At 38.4% G+C, this 20,854-nt stretch overlaps 1 protein-coding gene across 1 annotated transcript in view; it reads right to left on the reverse strand.

The window, feature by feature from the left end:
* CLSPN (claspin) overlaps positions 1-20,854 on the reverse strand; it is a 37,838-nt gene that overhangs the window by 7,759 nt on the left and 9,225 nt on the right. Inside the window, exons 2-15 of the mRNA XM_006886582.1 lie at positions 19,980-20,088; positions 19,048-19,484; positions 17,753-17,914; positions 16,989-17,066; positions 16,586-16,658; positions 15,855-15,963; positions 15,113-15,678; positions 9,202-9,393; positions 5,042-5,280; positions 2,708-2,883; positions 2,543-2,607; positions 1,765-1,964; positions 1,281-1,435; positions 73-299 (exon numbers count right to left, since the gene is read on the reverse strand). Coding sequence (XP_006886644.1) covers positions 73-299; positions 1,281-1,435; positions 1,765-1,964; positions 2,543-2,607; positions 2,708-2,883; positions 5,042-5,280; positions 9,202-9,393; positions 15,113-15,678; positions 15,855-15,963; positions 16,586-16,658; positions 16,989-17,066; positions 17,753-17,914; positions 19,048-19,484; positions 19,980-20,088 — 2,788 coding nt within the window. The remainder of the gene's footprint in view (positions 1-72; positions 300-1,280; positions 1,436-1,764; positions 1,965-2,542; positions 2,608-2,707; positions 2,884-5,041; positions 5,281-9,201; positions 9,394-15,112; positions 15,679-15,854; positions 15,964-16,585; positions 16,659-16,988; positions 17,067-17,752; positions 17,915-19,047; positions 19,485-19,979; positions 20,089-20,854) is intronic.

The following is a 20,854-nucleotide window of genomic DNA, read 5'->3' on the forward strand; positions in this document are numbered from 1 at the left end:
CTGAGAATAAAGGATTTCTTTTCAGGACACTGATTTAGGTGTGGTGAGCATAGTGTATTCTTGGATATTTACCCTGAGAAGTGAATTTTCCTGAACAAAGATTCAGAAGCTCCTCCATGTTCTCTTCCTTGTCATTCTTGCTGGGAAGTGATTTTTCAGTCTGAGATGTGAACTTTCCAGTGCACAAATCCAACAGCTCATCCATGTTAGCATCCATAGCATTCTCATCCATACTGGCTAACGGCAATCGAGGCTTTAAAGCCTGGTACTGATTTCTGTGGTTCCTAACATTTAAGAACCTACAAGCACAATGAATAGGGTAAGAACGTCTCTAGGAAGAAGCAAAGTGGCTGGGGGTGTGGTAGGGGATGACTGTGAACTCATTCCCAATACCCCAGTTAGAAGCTGAATCAAAAACCAAAAAACTCAAACTTTAGACCTATGATAATCTAATGAAGGGAAGGAAGGGGTATTAGGTCAAAGGATAACTGCTATTTAAAAAGGGAAAGGCTCATTTCTGGCCTCAGATGCTGCTGGAGGAGGAACTGGTGTGATGTCCTAAAGTGTGCCAAAGGTCTGTCAATTTTCAACCCTATCCGACAATGACCAAGGAGGATAGAAGGAGAATTGATGCCTTTGAGCTGTGGTGCTGGAGAAGAGTACTGAGAATACCATGGACTGCTAAGAAAACAAACAGATTTGTCCTGGAAAGGGTTAAACCGGGTGGCTCCTTGGAGGCAAGGATTCTGAGGCTCCATCTAACATACTTTGGACATGTTGTGAGGAGAGACTGCTTGGAAGGGTGGAGGGACAGCGCAGGAGAGGAAGGCCCTCTATGAGGTGGATTGATTCAGTGACTGGGGTAATCGGGATGGGAGTGTCAGAGACAGTGTGACTGGCACAGGACAGAGCGGAGTTTAGGGCTGTTGTACATAGGGTCGCTATGAGTCGCAGGCGACTTGACGGCACATAACAACAAACAACAACATCCAACAATCACAACAAAGTAGAATGGATACATGAAAATGGAACACCCTTATAAGACGTATGCATTTCAAATAAGGCAGAGATCCTAGGATCAGGATTCTATCAAGTGCTATTTACGTTTTATTTTCTGGAGACTTTGTTCAAACTTGTACAATGTAATACTAATCGTCTGTACACCTTCTCTTTCTCAGAAGAGAAGGCACAGATGGAGTGACAGAAGCTCACTTTATTTTTAACTGAAATTAAGCAGTACCCAGCACCATTTCCACCCACAGAAACATAAAACTACCTACCCATCTGCATCCAACAGTTGGCTCTGAGTGTCATCTTCTAAACAGAACTGGGAGTCTCCTGCTCCTAGGAAAAGTGTCTTAGGCTCTGGGGAGGCGTTATACAGATCCTGGGAATCCTCTATGGGAAGTGAAGGCTCAGACAGCTTCCCTGAACTCTGGCACCAAAACAAAAGCAAACAAAAACAAAACATTTTACAAATGTCATTCACTGTCATGACAACAACAGAAGTAGCTGTTTGCAACATTTAATCTACTCAGGCAATTGCAGCTGAGGAGGACAATGCATAGCCAAGAGCAGCAAGTAGAAAAATACCTCCAAGAAAGTAAGAGCACTGGATGACGCTTTGTTTTTAATACACAAAGGGGGTGGACTTTTAAAATTGAATGCTCAGTGCCACTGTGGTGGGAGTTGCTGGCTTGGACACATTTTATTTAGCAATGTGGGAAGCAAAAGGAGGAGATTAGAAAATCATTACCATCTTACCTTAGAAGCTGAGCTGACCAAACTGGCTCGAAATAACCCAGGGGAAGGAGATCTGAACCCTCCTGATGTCGGGAAGAAGCCGGTCCCACGGCCTAGTTGTCTGTTACAAGGTTGATAGGACGGAATCGTGGAACCAATCAACTCAAAGCTGCTATTGTGGCTGCTCTCCTTTGTCAGCAATGAGCATGAATCATCTTCATCTAAAGAGAGAAGTAACTTTTAAGTGAGTGTTCCCAAAAATGAGATGGATTTGTTTAGGAAGGAAGAGTTGATAATGAAACTGTCAGGTAAAATTCATAGGCAAACCCCTCAAATTATAGGTTCTAAAACATAAAGTTAAATTACAGTACTAAGACACCATCATATGATCAGGGTTTATCACTCTGAGCTAAATGAAACCTGAAAGTTCCTTTCATTCTCTAACCTGCCTAATGCTTTTGATTACCTTCTCCACCAGACAGTCATTCATATTCTTCCTTTGATCTATATATTTATAGAAATATATCATGGCTAATTCAATCAACATGCACTCATGAAAGACCTACCATATGTCCAGGACCAAATGTACAGAAATTGTATTTAAGTTTTAAACAAATGGATCAAGAAAAATGTTACAATTCTTAAATTCCTTTCACTGCCACAGATAGGACTGGAAAGTCATCAGGTTTCAAAAAACCCCCCATAAAACACAACCCAGGAATATGATGGAACCAGAATCCTTAAATATCAAAACTGGAGGATCAGAGAAAAGTCAAATTCTACATGAGTCACTACTCACCTAGTTTGCTGGACCTTTTACCTAAGTTTTCATCTGTTTCTGACTTTTCTTCAGAAGCAAAGAAACTACAAATGAAGAAACAAAGTGTTCGAGAACCTGTTCTGTTTTTAACCAGAAAAGCAAATGCAAGGGAAACGTATGCTTCTTTAGAGAAAACACACTTACCCCATCCTAGAAGAGTTGTCCTTAAATAGAAGTAAAGTGGAATCAGAGAGAGGCTTGGGAACAGAAAGCAGACCAACTGACTTGCCACTTTCACTACTGCCATCATGGTTTTCTTTGTCCATTTCTTTATCATCTTTTATTTCTGTTTCTTCACTATTAAGAAGGAATTCTGCAATCTTTACCAATTACACCACCAAAAAAAAAACCACAAAACCAAACATACATATCAAAAGTTTTGAAAGTATTATTAGCCTAAATATACAGATGTTAGACTGCATTTTAAATGCCATCAACATAATTTTCCATATCACTTTTAGGACTTTTTTATCCCTCACCCTCCCATGTTGGTACAAGACTATAAAAGTAGACTGGCTTATCATCTTATCAAAACAATGAGAAGTTAAATGATTAGCCTGAGATGGCAGGAGGACACATGACCTCAAACCAACTAGACAGTGATGTTCTGCTCCACCAGACAACAATGGGTAAGCATTTCTTCTTTCTTTACCCAGGATTAAATATCAACTACATCTTTCAAGTGAGCCCAGTATCCAAACAAAAAGGCTTTTCTCTTATTCTCGTAACTAGTTGTATTATTTCTTGCCTTCTCTAGGTAGAGAGAAAGTATATGGAACAAGTGTAATACACTTAAATACTCTCAGCAGTGTAGAATAAAGTTAACTCAGTAATGACTCTATTTGAGAACTTTTTCAAGACAGTAACCTGGTCAAGGTTAAGGCAGTTTTTTCATTCTAACAGAAATATAAATAAATAATACCAAAACCAAATCCACCACCATCAAGATACCAAGTCATGGCGAACCTTCATTGGATTTCTGAGGCTGTAGAAAGCTCCTATGGAGTGCCCAGTGGGTTCAATCTACTGGTTTGTCAATTAACAGTCCAACACTTATTAACTTTCTATGCCACCAAGGATCCTTAAATTCCTCTTTCCACAGAGTAAGAACTAATAGTTGACAAGTTAGTGAGTTTTCAGAGGCTGTAAACAGCACAGGAGAAAACTGCCCATCTTCCTCCCACAGAGTAGCTATGGATTTGAACCACCTGACTTTGGTTTGGCAGAGGAACTCTTACCTACTAGTTTATCAGAGCAACACTAAATAAACAGAAAAAAGTCCCAATCAATACAAAGTGCTCCAATATTGTTGTGTTGTTGTTATGTGCCATCGAGTCGCTTGCAACTCATAGCGACTCTATGTACATGTCAATATTCAGAACCTGAGTTCAAACCTCAAGTTGCTATAATCAAGGATGCTTTCAGCAGAATATTAAATGATTAAGGAAGTATTAAAAGAAGATGGAAAGAATATACTGAATCACTGTATTGAAAGGAATTGGAAGACACAGAAGAATTTCATGAAACAACATATGAGCAAGAGCCTATGGTGATGAAAGAAGTTCAGGCTGCTTTGAAGGAAATGGCAAAAAATAAGGCCCCAGGAATAGATGGTATACCAACTGACATATTTCAGCTAACAGATGCTGCCCTGGACATGCTCCAATATTGGTATTATAAAAAAGCTCTAGTGGTGGTGAGCTCTGGTGGCCTAATGGCAAGAAGCTCCACTGCAATCCAAGAGGTGCATGGTTCGAATCCATCAGATGCTCTGCTCGAGAAGGAGGAACAATCTCCTCCTGTACCAGTCAGATCTGATTTGACGGTACACACAAAAAAATAATAAAATAAATTAAAAAAAAAAGCTCTAGTGGTGTAATCAATCGAGTGTTGAGCTGTTAACCAGTATCAGCATCATATTAAAATGTAAACGGACAGGAAGAAGGAAGTTAAGGCCATGGCTCTGCGAATCTTAGGTGTTTGATGGCCACGGAACTGAATACAGAGTTCTTGGCACAAAAGTAGCTGGTTACCTTTGTTATTATCCATAAAATCTTTGACATGATTCTGCTCTTAAGGAACTCTGGTAGAACCATGGTTAAGCATTCAACTGCAAATCAAAAGGGCGGTTCAAATCTATCCGTCCTTATGGGAGAGACAGATATGTGGTTGTCTGCTCCTGTTAAGGTTATAACTTTAGAAATCCTGTAGGTCAATTCTACTCTGACCTATAAGGTCACTATAGGTTGGCATTCAGTTGATGGTAAAGGGTATGGGTATTCTACTCTAACCCATATCTAATTTCCTTTTTCCCTTATACATCATGACTTGGGAGAGGATATCAAAATGTAACAACTCATTGCTGTTGAGTCGGAACTGGCACAGGGCTGAACCTCCAGCAGTGCAAGTCCTTACCCACTAGGTACCCAAGCTCCCGAGATATTAACACAGTAACTAAATCACACAATTGCCAGAGACCTCCTGATTGCCTTCTTCTTCCTCCTCTTCATCTTCTTTCTCCTCCTCTTTTTCCTCTAGCTCCTCTTCTCCATCTTCCTCAGACTCATCAGTCATTTCTTCTTCCTCCTCCTCTTCCTCTTCTTCAAACCCATCTTCATTATCTAATTGAAATAATGCTTGGCGCTTTTGGCGCTCTTCAAGTCTACGGAGTTTCATGGCTTCCTGCAATTTAGCTTTCAGTACTTGAAGCTTTTCACCTGAACAGGAATATGTACAAATGCATTAAGACATAATCATAGACTACTTATTACAATAATGCAAGTCTTTATTTTAGGCAACTCCAGAAATGTTCTAGTCACAGCCACCCCTAAAAATTAGTGTCTTTAGTATTCTCAGCTATTGTTATTTTAACAAATGAGGATTATTATGAATTGAAAAGTAGAAGAGAACTTCTATAATTAAAGTTCTATATCCGGGGATAAATACTACTTAAAGATTGTAAAATCATTGTAATAAAGGATCAAAATAATGGCATAGAGACTTCAAAAGTCTCTGGTTCAGAAACCACAAAGGAAAGTACTGACAAATTTATCTAAAGCAAACAGCTGTACAGCGAAACGGACAAGGGTCATGAACTAGTAGTTTTCAGAAAAGGAAATACATATTAATAAATAAATGAAAAATGATGCTTAATTTAATTTCTAACTAAAGATAGGGCGCTCTGGTGGTCTAGTGGCAAGAAACTAAGCTGCAATCTCAAAGGCACACAGTTTGAGATCACCAGATGCTCCACGGAAGAAGGATGGGTAATCTCCTCCATGTGATTAACTGTTTCTGAACAGAGGGTCAGGTATGGATTGGTTGGACTCTACAGTACTCAACAACAACTAAAGTTATACAAAATAATAAGGTACTATTCTCCACATTTAAAGCCATGACTACTGGGTCAGTTCTGACTCACAGCAAACTTCCATCAGGTTTCCAAGTCTTAACAGGAGGAAAACTGTCAATTTTTCTCCCATGGAGTAGCTGGTAAATTTGATCTGCTGACTTTTCGATTAGCATGGCAACAAGTAAAACAGCACATAGCTAGTTTTTTGAGGTAAAAGAAGGCTTAACCTAATTTCTAACTTGGTGCAACCTTTTTGGTTAGCAGCGTGACATGCTATCGACTCTGCTACCAGAACTCAAAGGGCAACCTTTTTGAAGTATAATTTGATGATGCATGCCAAAATTTAACTCAGTGATTACAGTGCACCACCATTCGTCTGTCTGTAGGCTGTACTGTGGTAGTTTGCATGATGTGATGCTGGAAACTATGCCAATGGAATTGTAAACACCAGCAGGATCACTCCGAGTGGACAGGTTACAGCAGAGCCACCAAGGTAGCCTTTGGCACAGCAGCGCCCAGCCTCAGGACACGGTTAGAAAAAGGACTGGGGACAGCTTAAGGGACATAAACAGCATTATTCTGTATTATGTAATTAGGTAGTATATAATTCTACTATACAATTGTATAGTTTGCCAGTTATTCAGTTCGAGTATATTATCATGTAATCATTTGTCTTTTGAACATCCTTTCCTTTGATTAGCTCTTAAAAAAAAATTACACTGCACCTACAACCAGTAGAGGATAAAAATAGATGAATGGGACCTTCTTTTTTTTCCTTAATTTTAAAAAATTTCTTTTTTAATGGGACCTTCCAAGAATCAAATCTCTAAGCACATCCAAAAACTTCTCCAACAGGGTAAAAACGGGAACCACAGACTGGGAAAAAAATATTTGGTAATGACGTGTCTGATTAGGGACTTATATCTGGAATTTATAGAATAATCGAATGCCACAACAAGATAAAGGTAAGACCAATTGTAAAAATGGCACAGAATATGAGCAGACACTTCACCAAAGAAGACATTCAGATGGCGAACAAACACATAAAGAAGTGCTCAAAATCCCCAGCTCTAAGAGATGCAAATCAAAACAACTATGAGATAGCATCTCAACCCCGTAAGAATAGCAAAATTCAGCATAGCAGCAAACAAACAAATGCTGGTGAGGTTGTGAAGAACTGGAACCCTTATTCACTGTTGTGGGAGTGTAAAATGGTGTACCACTATGGAAGGCGGGGCTGTATGGGGCTTTCTCAAAAAGTTGCAAACAGAAATACCATTTGACCCAGCAATTCCACTATTGGGATTATACCCTAAAAAGCCCAGAACTGTTACCCAAGCAGATACATGCACACCCATGTTTATGGCTGCTTTGTTCACAATAGCAAAGAGTTGGAAACAGCCCAAGTGCCCATCAACAAACGAATGGATAGAGAAGTTGACACAATGGAATATTATGCAGCACTGAAAAACAAAGAACTCATGAAATAATATACAAAATCAGTGACCACGGAGGACATTATGCTGAGTGAAATATCTCAGTCACAAAAAGACAAATACTGCATAATGCCACTGTTATAAAACAGGACTGATGGGGGATTGAGGGGAAACTAAGAAAAGATAAATAATGTACATGACATTGAAACAGATGAGGGAGACAACTGTATAAAAGGAATATATGATTAGGTATGGCAAGAGTCCAGAATAAGAGCTGCATAGTAAAGTGGTTTTGGGGGGAACTGTATAACAATGTAAAAACTTTTTTCTCAAAGAAAAAAGAGAACTGGGGGTATGGGAGCAGGGAAGAAAATGTGCAACAATGAATGAATGGAAATCCAAGTTCTTTATAAACTTACAATAAAAATATCAATTAAAAAATGTGTATGTGTTCTGAAATGAAGATATTTTTAAACTTTTAAATTTTTAAACTTTTTAAATTTTCTATTTGTCACAAGAACACACTGATTTACTAGAGGATGGGTTTTATAACTTCTATTGGTTGTAAATACACATGGCCAAGTAGGGGAAAAGAAAATTACACTGTAAGGAGTTTTCCATCCAGGTATACTATTCAATATGTAGGTACTAGGATGCAACATTATATGAAATAGCCAATGACTGGAATAACTGTAGAGTTCTTGTGGTCTAATGATATGGAGTTGTGCTGGAAACCCAAAGGTACACACTTGGAATCCACCAGGTGCTCTACGAGAGAAAGATGGGAAATCTCTTACCACACAATTAACTGCCTCTGACCCCACTGGAGGGTCAGATATGGGTTGGTTCCAACTTAACAGTACACAAAAGGATGCAACATTCTATGAAATAGTCAATAAATGCAATAAATGAGATGTCCATCCGTAGAAGTATGATTAAATAAATCATTAAATATCCATACACTAGAATATTTTAGAGCTGTTAAAAACACTCTAAATTACTATAATGAGGGTTTTAAGTGTTGCACCTCTGGAATTAGCCAGTCTGGGTCTACCACTTAGTTGCTGTACATCTTAGTGAGCTGCTTAAATATCCTGAATATTAGTTTCTTCATATATAAGTGAAAATACTGATATTACTTACTTCCCAGAGTTGTAAGGATTAAATTAGACACCATAAAAAAAGTACCTAGCACAGTACTTGGCAAAGAATAAGTGCTCAATGTTATGCACTAACTGACACATACCTACAGGTTTTGCATGTAAATTTCTTCAGGACGACACACACAAATTATTAATAGCTACCCTTAGAAAGACTAACTTCTCATTTTATACTTTTCTTCCCCCACCCCATACTGTCTTAATTTTTTTCTATGTAATATATAATATTCATACTTTCAGTGTTCAGGAACAAGTGTTCTGTCTGCAATACATCATATTAAAAAAAGGTTACAAAGCAGTATGTATGTTATGAATGTGCTTTAGTTGCATTTTGTTTTTAATTTACACACATATGCAAAAGAGTATAAAAGGACAGATATATGAAAATGATTATAGCAGTTGTCTCTGGTTGAGGACTGTGGGTGTGTTTTGTTTATTCTTTCTATGTATTTTCTATAATGGCTATATATTGCTTTTTATAGTAAGACAAATGTTATTTTAAGAAATAGACCATCTTGCCCACCCCACACCTCGAGGCAATATTACACATGAATCATGAAAGAAGCAATGCAGTCCAATTTTAACAGTTCTAAAGAAAAATGCTTCCATAATTTTTCACCATTTGGGTCTTAGTAACCAAAAAGATTTGTCACAGTACAAAATAAAAGCCAAAACTGTAAACTCAATTACCTGGCTTGGTGTGAGTTGCTTCATCCAGCTTTTCAGCTGCCAAAGTGACAGGCACCACATCTGCCTTTAGTTCTTCCTTTCCATTTATGCCCATATCTTTCACGATGATGCTCACATTCACTTTTTGACTTGTCTTGGGTTTGGCTGTTGGATGAGCATGCTTCCAGAACCGCTGCTTCAAGGCTTCCAGTTCTAAACCCAAATGCCAATGAATTTGTCAGTTTGTAATGCATAAACTCTTTCCTACTGACCTATCTCAAATTCATACTTTAACTCAGATCAACAGAACACTCTGGAAAAAGACAGCTTGCTTGGAAATGCTGAGGGTCAGCAAAGGAGAAGACACTTAGTGAGATGGACGGGATTGTCATCTTTTGCCTGAAGAGCAGCTCGTGGAATCTAACTGTGTGCCTCTGAAGGCAGCACAACTTCTTACCAATAAGCCGCCAGAGCTCTCTTTTCTAACATTATTAGCAGCAAACAGTGAACCCCAAAAGATTGTGCTGATGTCACAAACAAGAGCGTAAATTTGCCTATAAAGATTTTATAGTAGGTCAGTTAGGTATTAAGGGCAGAAGCAACAGGTGGTAGAAGTGCAAAGGAAAAGAAAAAGGCCACCAATGGTTCCAACAGAATAATAATAAAATATTGATGGGTAGGGAGATTACTCAGGACCAAAAATAACAGCAAGGTAGAAGGTATTTTGGTTCTTAGCTGCAGAATGCTAGAATTCTCAAAGTTCTTAATGCTATAAGCCACTGGAATAGTTTTGTTTTGTTTTTTTTCTTTTTCTTAGTAGGGAGCTCTGGTGGCTTAGTCCATAGTCATGCTGCTAACCCAAAGGTTGCATGTCTCTGGCAGTTTGAATCTACAAGAGGCTCTAAAGGAGAAAGATGAGCTATCTTCTCCCCTGAAAGACAGGCAGCCCTGGAAACCCAATAGTAGGTCAGCTATCAGTCAGTTCCAATTCAGTAGCTAAGAGTTTATTTTTGCCTCTTAAGATGGCCAGAAGAACAAACAAATATGTCTTGGAGAGGGTTCAGCCACCTTCTTTGGAAGCAAGAATCATGGGGCTTCGCTTCACATACTTTGGGCATGTTGCTAGGACAGGTTATTCCTTAGAAAGGTGCATGATTCTGGGAACGGCAGAGGGTTGGCAAAGGAGAGGAAGACCCTCAACCAGGTGGACTGACAAGGTGACTGCCACAATTGGCTCTTGTATGTCAGGAAGTGTGAGGATGGCACAGGATAGAAGAGGGTTCAGATCATTTGCTCATAGGATCACTATGAATCATATTCAACTCGACGGTACCTAACAACAACAACCTTTTCTTTTTTTCAATTTTTTTTTTTTAATTATTTTTGTGTGTGTACCGTCAAATTGGATCTGACAGGTACAGGAGGAGATTGTCCCTCCTTCTCCAGCAGAGCATCTGGTGGATTTGAACCACGTACCTCTAGGATTGCAAACAAGCTTCTTGCCACTAGGTCACCAGAGCTCCCAACAACAACCTTTCTAATGCATTTGCCATATTAGTCACCAGACTGAAATGAAATCTGACTGGTCATTTCCTTGCAATAAATCATTCACTGGTCCTCCACTAACAGAAGGCTAGAGTCTAAGCTCCCAGTATGGCCTAAGAGCCTTGCATGATGTGACCTCTGCTCTCCATCAAATATTCACTTCAACCAGCCAGCTTTTTCCTGTCTCCTCCAAGAAAGGTTCCCTCATTTCTCTGCCCTCGGCTCTACCATTAGCTTTCAAGATTCAGTATAGGTATTTAGCTCTTTTCAGAAGCTTCCTCAATTCCTCAGTTCAAATTAAATACTCCTATTGGGTAACACCAGCAGTCAGGAAATCAAAAGATGAATTGCATTGGGAAAATCAACTGAGATGGACCTCTACAGAGTGCTGAAGAGCAACAATATCAGTCTAGATATAAAGGTGCGCCTAATACAAACCATGGTATTCTCAATTACTTGTTATGCTTCAGAGAGTTGGACAATGACTGAGGATGACAGAAAAAGAATAGAATATTTTTTGTGCCTTTGAGTTGTGGTGCTGGAGAAGAGTCTTGAACATACCACGGACTGCTAAGAAAACAAATAGGTATGTCTTGGAGAGGGTGATACCAGGTCTCTCCTTGGAGGCTAGGCTAGGATTTTGAAGCTCCATCTCACTTACTTTGGCACGTGGCCAAGAGAGATCAGTCCTTGGAGAAGGACATCATGCTCCGAAGGGTGGACAGACAGCTCAGGAGAGGAAGACCCTGGATGAGATGAATTGATACAGTAACTGGGGCAATGGGGGTTGGTGTGTTGGAATTAGTGAGACTGGCTCAGGACAGGGAAGGATTTAGAGATTCTGTACATAGGGTTGCTATACATCTCAATGGCACATAACAACAATAACATACTATAACAGGTCTGGAAGCAGGAGTGGCATCCACTTCCTAAACATCATGCCTCTGGAAACTATGAACTTTGATAAAGGTCAATAATTGTAGAGGATCTTCAGGCCTTTTGTTCACAGGGTCGCTATGAGTCATGCTCGAATCAAAGGCAATCAACAACAATTAGTTTGGGTTTGATACTGGAGTTGCTGTGATGCTGAACACTTTGCCATAGTCATGTCAAATACCATATGGTTACCCATGATGAAAAGTGTTTGGAGAAGCTTCCAGATTGATTCAGGTTTGGAAGCAGGAGTGGCATCCACTCCCTAAACCAGATGCCTCTGGAAACTATCAACTCTATAATCATATAGAAAGGATGTCAATGAGAGAACAGAGTTCAGATCTTTTGTTCATAGGGTCGCTATGAGTCATATTTGACTTGACAACACTTAACTACTGCTAAGTGAGACTAATGTTATATTTGGAGGATCATTCTCCTACTTTGTACATCACTCTTTGTCAATCTGCTATACTGAGGTAATCTGGGTTTGCTGTGATGACGAACCTTGTGCCACTGGGGTAACAAATATAATGGTCTCCCAATGCAGACAGTGTTTGGGAGAGCTCCAGTTGTAAAATAGGTTTGGAAGCAAGAGTGGCATCCACTCCCTAAACCACATGCCTATGGAAACTCTATAAACTTGGAGAAATGATGATAGTTATGGAAAGGCATTAGGTCTTTTGTTCATAGAGTATGAGTTGTACTCGACTCGATGGCAATCAACAATTCTGAATTAACAAATCACCCACTTCAAGCACATACCTTGACCACAGCACTTACCAACCTGTATTATAATGATCTCTTTACATATTTTTACTACTACTAGACTTTGACTGAGAGCAGGAACTACATCTTACTTGTATACATGACACTTAATAATGTTTAAAAAGGGTATTGTATGAATAAATGAACTGATACCTAGCTTCACATATGTCATTTAGTAGGCTGGTCTGGAAATCCAACTTTCACGTTAAGTATTCTTTCTTTCTTTTTTTAATACTGATTTACTTACAAAGTTTGAATACAGTGAGGTAAAAAAATCTAAATTCCAGAAAGTGCCTCCTATGCACCAGGCACTGTGTTACAGTCCCTGAAAAAGCCAAGGGTAATGGTGGAGAAATGATCTAACCCTTTGAAGCAATATTTTCTTTATTTGCAAAAATACCACCTGGGACTCTGAGAATTAATCAGCTGCCCTAGCATTGATTACTATTTATAGTGACCCTATAGGACAGCATGGAACAATGCCATAGTTTCCAAAACTGACATCTTTATGGAGGCGAAGTGCTACATCCTTCTCCTACAAAGTGGCCAATGGGTCCAAACTCTGACCTTTCAAGTAAGACTTGAGTGTATAACTACCATGCCACCACACTTCTTTTTTTAAAAATTTTATTAATTTTTGTATGTGTACCATCAAATCGGATCTGACTGGTACAAGAGGAAATTGTCCCTCCTTCTCCAACAGAGCATCTGGTGGATTCGAACTGCATACCTCTGGGATTACAGTGCAGCTTCTTGCCACTAGTGCACCAGAGCTCCCACCACCACACTTCTTAAGAGAATTAATAAAGAATTTACCAATGTCTCCTATATGAGGTACTTAAAAAAAAGTTTCTTCTCTTCCCTATCTCTTAGTCTGTTTACATATAACAAAATTCCCCTATGTGATTCAGGCAACAGCTCATTCTCACGTTTCTTTGCGAAAGGAGCTATGTGAATTCTGTCTGTCACATAATCCTCTCACTTCCTGCTCAGGTCAAACAGACTCTCACAAACTCCTAGCATATACCATTCACAACTCTTTCTGTCTCTTCCAAGAAAGGACATTTTTTCACCTCTAAAAAGTCCATTCATTCAATAAAAGATTCAATGAGCCAGATAACAGAGTTGGCATATCACATTCCAAAAATAATAAACTGTTAAATGAAGTACTCTTGATGTAAATAATTTCACTAATGGCAGGGAGGTAATGGTGGTCTAGTGGCAGGGAGCTGTGCTGCAATCCCAAAGGTACATGGTTGGAGGCCACCAGATGCTCTGCAGGAGAAAGGCAATCTCTTCCTGTGCAATTAACTGCCTCTCAAAACCCGCCAGAAAGTCCTCTATGGGTCGATTCTGACTCTCCAGTAAACAACAGCAACAACAACAACAACAGCAGGAATAACAGCCATTTTTGGATGCTTCTTTATGATATACATTTTTATGTATTATGTATTATGTATTTGTGTTATTATTTCATCTTTTTAAGAAGACTGCTTAGAGAAGTCAAATAACCTCAAAATCAAGCAATAGGTAATAAACTCCAGACTTAAAGCCTTCTCTGGCTAGAAACTAAACATAACCATCACGCCATACAGTCTTGATAGAGTACTTGACTCTATCAAGGAGAAATAGGAAGCTCACCAATGTGTGTTACATTTAGTCTTGAAAGCTTATTCATTTATTCACTAAATATGTTTACAATGTGCCATATATGGTGGAATCCCTAGGGATAAAGTAGGAATTAAGAGCAGGATCCCTATGCACAGTGTAAAGGGGAAGACAGTGAACAAGTTATCGCATACACCTGTTCGTCAAGCATTCCTTCTACCACCCATCTGGTATAAATGTTAAGTATTTGGTTATTTACCAAAGGGCTGGTAGTTGAGTTCACCCAGAGACATCACGAAGAAAAGCCTGAACATCTACTGAAAGATCAACCACTGAAAACCCTATGGAGCAGATTCTAACACATATGGACTGTTGTAGGTCAAAATCTACTTGCTGGATAATGATTTGGTTTTAAGTAATGCATCTCTTCTCTGCACATCTATTAGGAGCTCTGGCGGCCTAGTGGTAAGTTGCACCTCCAACCCTAGGGTATTTCAATCTACCAGCTTCTCTGGGGTAGAAAGATGGGCAATCACCTCCTGTGCCATTTAAAACTTCTGAAAACCCACTAGAGGCTCAGTTATGAGTTGGTTCCAACTTGCCGGCATAAAACAGCAGCACATCTATAGAATTTTATTCCACATACTCTTTTTAGCAAAGAATATTTTTCCTTTCTTATTATTTAACAGCATTTTGCATATAGTAGGCAGTTTAATGTTGAATAAGCGGTAAAAAGAAAAAAAGAGTTTTGTAGACAGTTCAGTGAGCCAAAATGGTTCTCTTTAGCTGTGATAACCTGGATGCACTTAAGAATATCTTAGTGATATGATACACACCCACGCAGAACAGAGTAAGCAACAATATGCCTCTTTTGCATTATTATCTACCTATAGGCTTCCAGTTTAAGCAAGCCTTAAGATCACTCTGAGACTATTGCCAACTTAACTAAAAAGAGACACTACCTGTACTTGTTATAGCTATAGAATCAGATCATAGGTATCCGTTTCTCCCATGTCCCCTGTCCTCCACAGTGGCAAATAATTAAAAGCTGCCTGGACAGTGAGAAAGTTCAAAGGATTACCTTTGTTGGTTTCAGGTACATCAAGAATCACAAAGGACTCGTCATTAGCACCTAGGCGAGGTTTGATGGAAACATCTACTCCCAGTTGCTTCAGTCTATCCAGAGTGAACCGTCTCACTTTTTCTGGTGGCACTGTGCCTGATTTTATTTGCGGCCTTGATTCTTCCACTGTGTAATCTGCTGATTCTGTTTTTTTCAGTTCTTCTCCTCCCTCCAGGGGAAGAAGTTCAGATACCACAAGCTCTCCAGCCTCAGACTCCTCACTGTCTTTCGTTTCTAGGAAGCTGGATTCCTTCTGATCCAATGAACTACCTTCAAAAGAATCCATTTGTTTCTGTTTCTCCTGAATTTCTAGTTCTTCATTTCCCACCAAATCCTTACAAGGTTTATCTGACCCAGTGGTGATTTGAGGTTCTTTTAAAGCTGTCAGAAGTGGATTAATTTCTATTTCAGAGTCTATACTTGTTGCCTGCTTGGAACTTTTGCTGTGGGAATCACTGCTCATTTCAGTTTTATTTGTGGTATTTATAATTTCTTTGTTATGGCTTGGCTGATACTTGGATGACCTAGTGAAGGGAAAATAAGCTGGAGTTTAAAATTATCCTAAATGTGAAACATTCTCTATACACAGCACATAATGAATCAGCTAAATTAATTCTAAGGAAATGAGGAACCTGAATTGTTTATGCCAGATGTCCAATACATAACATTATCATCACACATAAGGAAAACAGATTCTTACTTCAGCAGAGCCATGGCATTTCCCTGGCCCACGGGCCGGGGTTTACGTTTGTAGAAATCATGAATGGTTTTATTCTCAGGCACATGATATGGAAGATTAAGTGCAGACTCTGTAATAAGAAACAAAACAAGTAAGTACGAAAACATTCTGAAATGTCACTTCATATTTAGCTAACCAACAATTAGTCAAGGCAGAAATAGAAAAAGATCATCCATTAACAAAAGCAGGAAATAGGTATAAAAGCTTCCTGAAGACTGAACTACAAGAACATCAATTTTAAAAAAAAAGTATAACAACGAATGAAAGAAAAAAAAAAACAGAGAGAAGAAAAAAACCCCCAAAACCCAAACCCACTCTCACTAAGTTGATTCCAAAATCATCTCCCAAGCCTGTAAATCTTAGCAGGGACTATCTCGCCACTGTGGGGCAGCTAGTAGTTTGAGATGCTGATCTTCTGGTTAACAGCTCAATTAAGTGTTCTGTGGTGAAATCAAAATGATGCAAGAGGCATCGGGAATGTAGAGATTCTTGAATTCCATTCCAAGTTTAATGAATCAGCTCTTTATAGGAACTAAGAATTTATATCTTTAAAAAGCTCCCAAAGGGATCCTGATGTAGCTAATCCATAATAATGGTTTTAAAAAACAACAACCCACAACCCAACATTCAATTTGATCTTACAAAGAAATATTATGGTTTGCCTTAAAGTTTACTGGGCTAGTTTGCCTTACCTCGAATAAGGCGCTGCGTCTCACTATGCAGTTTTTTTAATGCTTCTTTACTCAACTTGGCTGCTTTCCTTTCCTTAAAGAAAACATAATCGGAGACTACATTTAACAGTATCATCCAAAACCACAGATGTTCATCCCTCATGAGTTTGCTCTCACCAAAAAGATGGATGGAAAGGAAACAATAAGCACTAATAAACACACACAATATAAACTCAAGTAACTCACTTATTTGCAAGTCTCAGAATGAATACAATGCAATCTATATTTGTATCCTTACTATGCATACAAAGCAATATGTTGGGGCTTGAGAAATTATGATAGAAAAGGTAAAATATTTATTTCTAAGAAGCCCACAATCTCCTGAGAAAAGAGCTCAAAGGCCACTGATAGAGCTTTATCTCACCTTCCTCACAGAGCCTTCTGATAACCCATGTTCTTCTTCAAATGAACAAAACCCACTCTCTGAAGACGGGTCCTTTTTCTAAAAGAGAAAATGAACTAGTATGGATAAAACCAAAGTGAAATAAAATGTGTCTTACTCTAAGACGACTTTTGTACTCTATCATCACTTCATGCTACATTAAAAGTAAACCAGTAAAAAACCAAAAACATGTAATACACACACATACATACACACACACACAGTAAACCAGTAAATATCTAATAGAACATTTTAATTACTATAATGCCCAGAAAACCAATTCTATGTATCAAAGGCAACTAAAGTTTCATTTCTTGTAACTGTAACATATTTCCCTAGCAAGAGCCAATGATACCCAAGGAGCTCAAGAGTAATTATGCTTCTAGGCTCTCTGGAAAAAAAATGTTTTGATTGAAGGCTTTTCTTTGATATCCTTCTTGCAGATCGATAGGGTTCATTTCTCAGAGGCCATACATTGGAAAGTTCACATTTCTGTCTTATTATTTATCTGCTTCACATCACAACATGAAGGGTCAGTTTTTAATTGAACATTAACAAAACACTAGTTTCAAAAAAAGTTATATATATCGTTTGTACTGTAAGTTGCCAAAATTAAGAGCTGAAAAACTTAAATCAGTTGACATGTGTTTTTCTTAAGTTTAAAAACAGGAATTTGTATACATTTTAGAAAAATGTAAAGGGTAGAAGTGGTTGGTTAGCTCTAACTGCAATCACCCTTGACTTGCCTTGTGCTTTTTAACTTTGTTTTTCACAGCGGCTCTTATTGATTCCAAAGACTCTTCATCTTCTAATGGAGAGTTATTTTCTTCCTCCAATCCAGTTTCAAACAAATCTTTATCCACAAGAAGACAACCACTGTCATTCAATGGCTGTTCCACATCGTCTTCCTTAATAACATAAAAAGGAAAAACAGAATTCAATCATTTTAGAATCTCAAAAACACAAGCACACTGTCATCAAGTTGGAACTGATCTTCCAGCAGGCTTTCAGAGGCTGTAAATTGCACAGGAGGAGACTGCCTATTCTACCAAGGAGTGCTGGTGGAGTCAAGCCACTAGCCAGGTGTCGCCTGTAGATTAGCAGTGCGATGCCACAAATGACTACACCAATATTATTTCAAAATATTAAGCAATTTGGATCAGGCCAAAAAAGCCTCTATCACATCAATGGACAAGTATATGGTATTCTATATTTGTACTAATTCCAAATCCAGACCTCTCCTTTTGAAGTACAAGACACAATTTTACGCACTGTTCAAAATTAAATTAATAACCAAAAACTACTTCTTTGACAAGCCAGTTAAAAATTTAATGGAAAAATAGTTGCCACTGAATTGGCCCTGAATCATGGTGATCATGTGAATATCAGAGTAAAAACCCTCCACAGGCATTTCAATGGTTGATGTTTTTTGGATATAGAGGAGTAAGCCTTTCTCCAGTGGTATCTCTCCCTGGATGTACTCAAATCTTTATTGTATCAGTTGGCAGCCAAGAAAGTTAAATACAATAAACCCTGGGGAAGCTGGAACTTAAGGCAGAAACCTATCAGAGAAGGAACAGCAGATAGAATCCTCTGATGGATGCATGAAAAATTTTCTTTTGAAAATTAATTTTCATTGATTCAGAAGAGCGAAAAATCACTCCATGTATTTACAAAGAAAATCTGAAAGCCACTTAATCTGGAAGTCTCCTCTGCATATGTAGTATGGAGAACGAGACCAACAAGTTTTAAATCACTCCATTACTTCCAATTTAAATACTCCATTACTTCCAATGCAAAGGAATCAACTCAAGGCTATATTCTGAGTGCTGGAACAATCCCAAGAACAAAAAGCCATTTTAAAAAATGTTAATCTGCCTTAGAAACAGTAAACTATACTTTAAAAGACTTCATTTGAAGTTCTAAAAACATTTTAGCTATAACTAAACACCATGTGGGAATGAATCCCTGGGTGTGGGGCTATAGGACCACAGCTTCGGGAGAAAATTTGGCCAATTCGCACAACAGAAAGAAAATATACCTGATATTTTGTTTCCTTCTTTTTCAACTGCCTAATTTTTTCCATCTTTCTTTCCTCTTTCTCAAGTCTTCTCTTTGATTTTACTTTTGCTTTTCCCCCAGTTCCTTCTTTGTTACGTATGGATTTTTTGGAAATCTTTTTGTCAACTGTCAAGTCCACAGATTTTTCAGATTGGAGATCCAGCTCTGAGCAAGGCTCGGTATTTTTCTGATGGAAAGACTCTTCAGTGTCACTCTCATCACTGTCAGCCAGAGTTTTAGAAATCCTTTTAACTTTTCCATTCTTGCCAGCATATAAATTCTCTTTATTTTCTTCCTCTGCATTGTCATAGGCAGTTTTCTCTGGGAAGGCATTTACGTTCTCTGTTTCTGAATCACTGTCTTGTAGCACTTTCTTGTTTTTCACTTTCTTACTCACAAAAATCTCTTCATCTGAGTCTGAAGGAAACACAATTTTCAAAAACATTATATAATCATTTCGCCTACCACTTTGTTACCCAACTCTTGAAAAATATAATAAAGTACACATGTGACTATTATCTGTGAAATTTTGTAACAGCAGTTAAGAATTGATCGTGGGAAATGAATCTAAAAACACATTTTGAAAACATTCTTTCTGACAAAAATGTCTCACTGAAAAAAAAGTATAAATTGGACTTATACAGTTGTATTAATTCTTCCAACAGGTGTTAAAAATCCTTATATTAGTTAGTCATGAGGAATACATTCAAATAAGAATTGTGGACATTTATAGGAATTCTAGACATTTTATACATTTTAATAAGAGAATAAAAATGGCTATTTTAAAGAGGTAGGTGTATTATTATTTTGCTTTAGAAATGAGTAAGATTAGGACATTATTAATTTCATGTAAAAAAATAATGAAATTATTACAATTCTATTTCAGAAATAAAAATATTGAGTTTTACAAACCTCTTTCATCCAAGGTCTCAACTGTTTCACAGCTTCCTTGTCCACTGTCTGAAAGACTATTTGCTTCTTCCTGTGGAGTGAGTTTTGGATCATGGATTTCTAGGAGAACCTAGAAAATGTAAATATACTTTGCATAACCCAGCTGACATAACATCCCAAGCACATGGTACAAAATAACCCATAACACTATAGAAACATCTGGAAGGATCCAATACAAGGGTCTGATGAAGGGATGAAGAATAACCACACAAAAAACAAATAAGAATGCTTTAATTACCTTTGTTGTTGTTGTTATGTGCAGTCAGTCACCTGTGACTCATAGCAACCCTATGTACAATGGCCCTAAACACTGCTTTATCCTGTGCCAATCTCACTGTCTCTGATACACCTACCCTCATTATCCCATTCACTGAATCAGTCCCTCTCATAGAGGGTCTTCCTCTCTTGTGCCGTCCCTCCACCCTCCCAAGCATGACGTGTCTCTCCAAGGACTGGTCCCTCCTTGCAACAAGTCCAAAGTATGTCAAATGAAGCTTGAGAATCATTGTCTCCAAGGAGCTGCCTGGATTAACCCTCTCTAGTACAAACCTGTTCATTTTCTTAGCAGTCCATTGTATACTCAACACTCTTCTCCAACAAAACAGCTCAAAGGCATGAATTCTCCTTCTCTCATCCCTAGTCATTATCTAGTTCTCTGACACACAGCAAGTGATTGCAAAGACCATGGCATGTATCAGGCACACCTTAGTCTCCAGAGTGACATTACTGTTCTTCAGTACTTTGGAGAGGTCTCTAACACTAGATCTTTCCATTGCAATATGTATTTTAATTTCCTGGCTGCTGATGCCAAGAGTGTTGATTGTGGAGCCAAGCAA

This window comes from Elephantulus edwardii, unplaced genomic scaffold (assembly GCF_000299155.1).
Source record: "Elephantulus edwardii isolate Elephantulus edwardi_28Jun2011 unplaced genomic scaffold, EleEdw1.0 scaffold00049, whole genome shotgun sequence".
In the NCBI taxonomy this organism is placed as follows: Eukaryota; Metazoa; Chordata; class Mammalia; order Macroscelidea; family Macroscelididae; genus Elephantulus; species Elephantulus edwardii.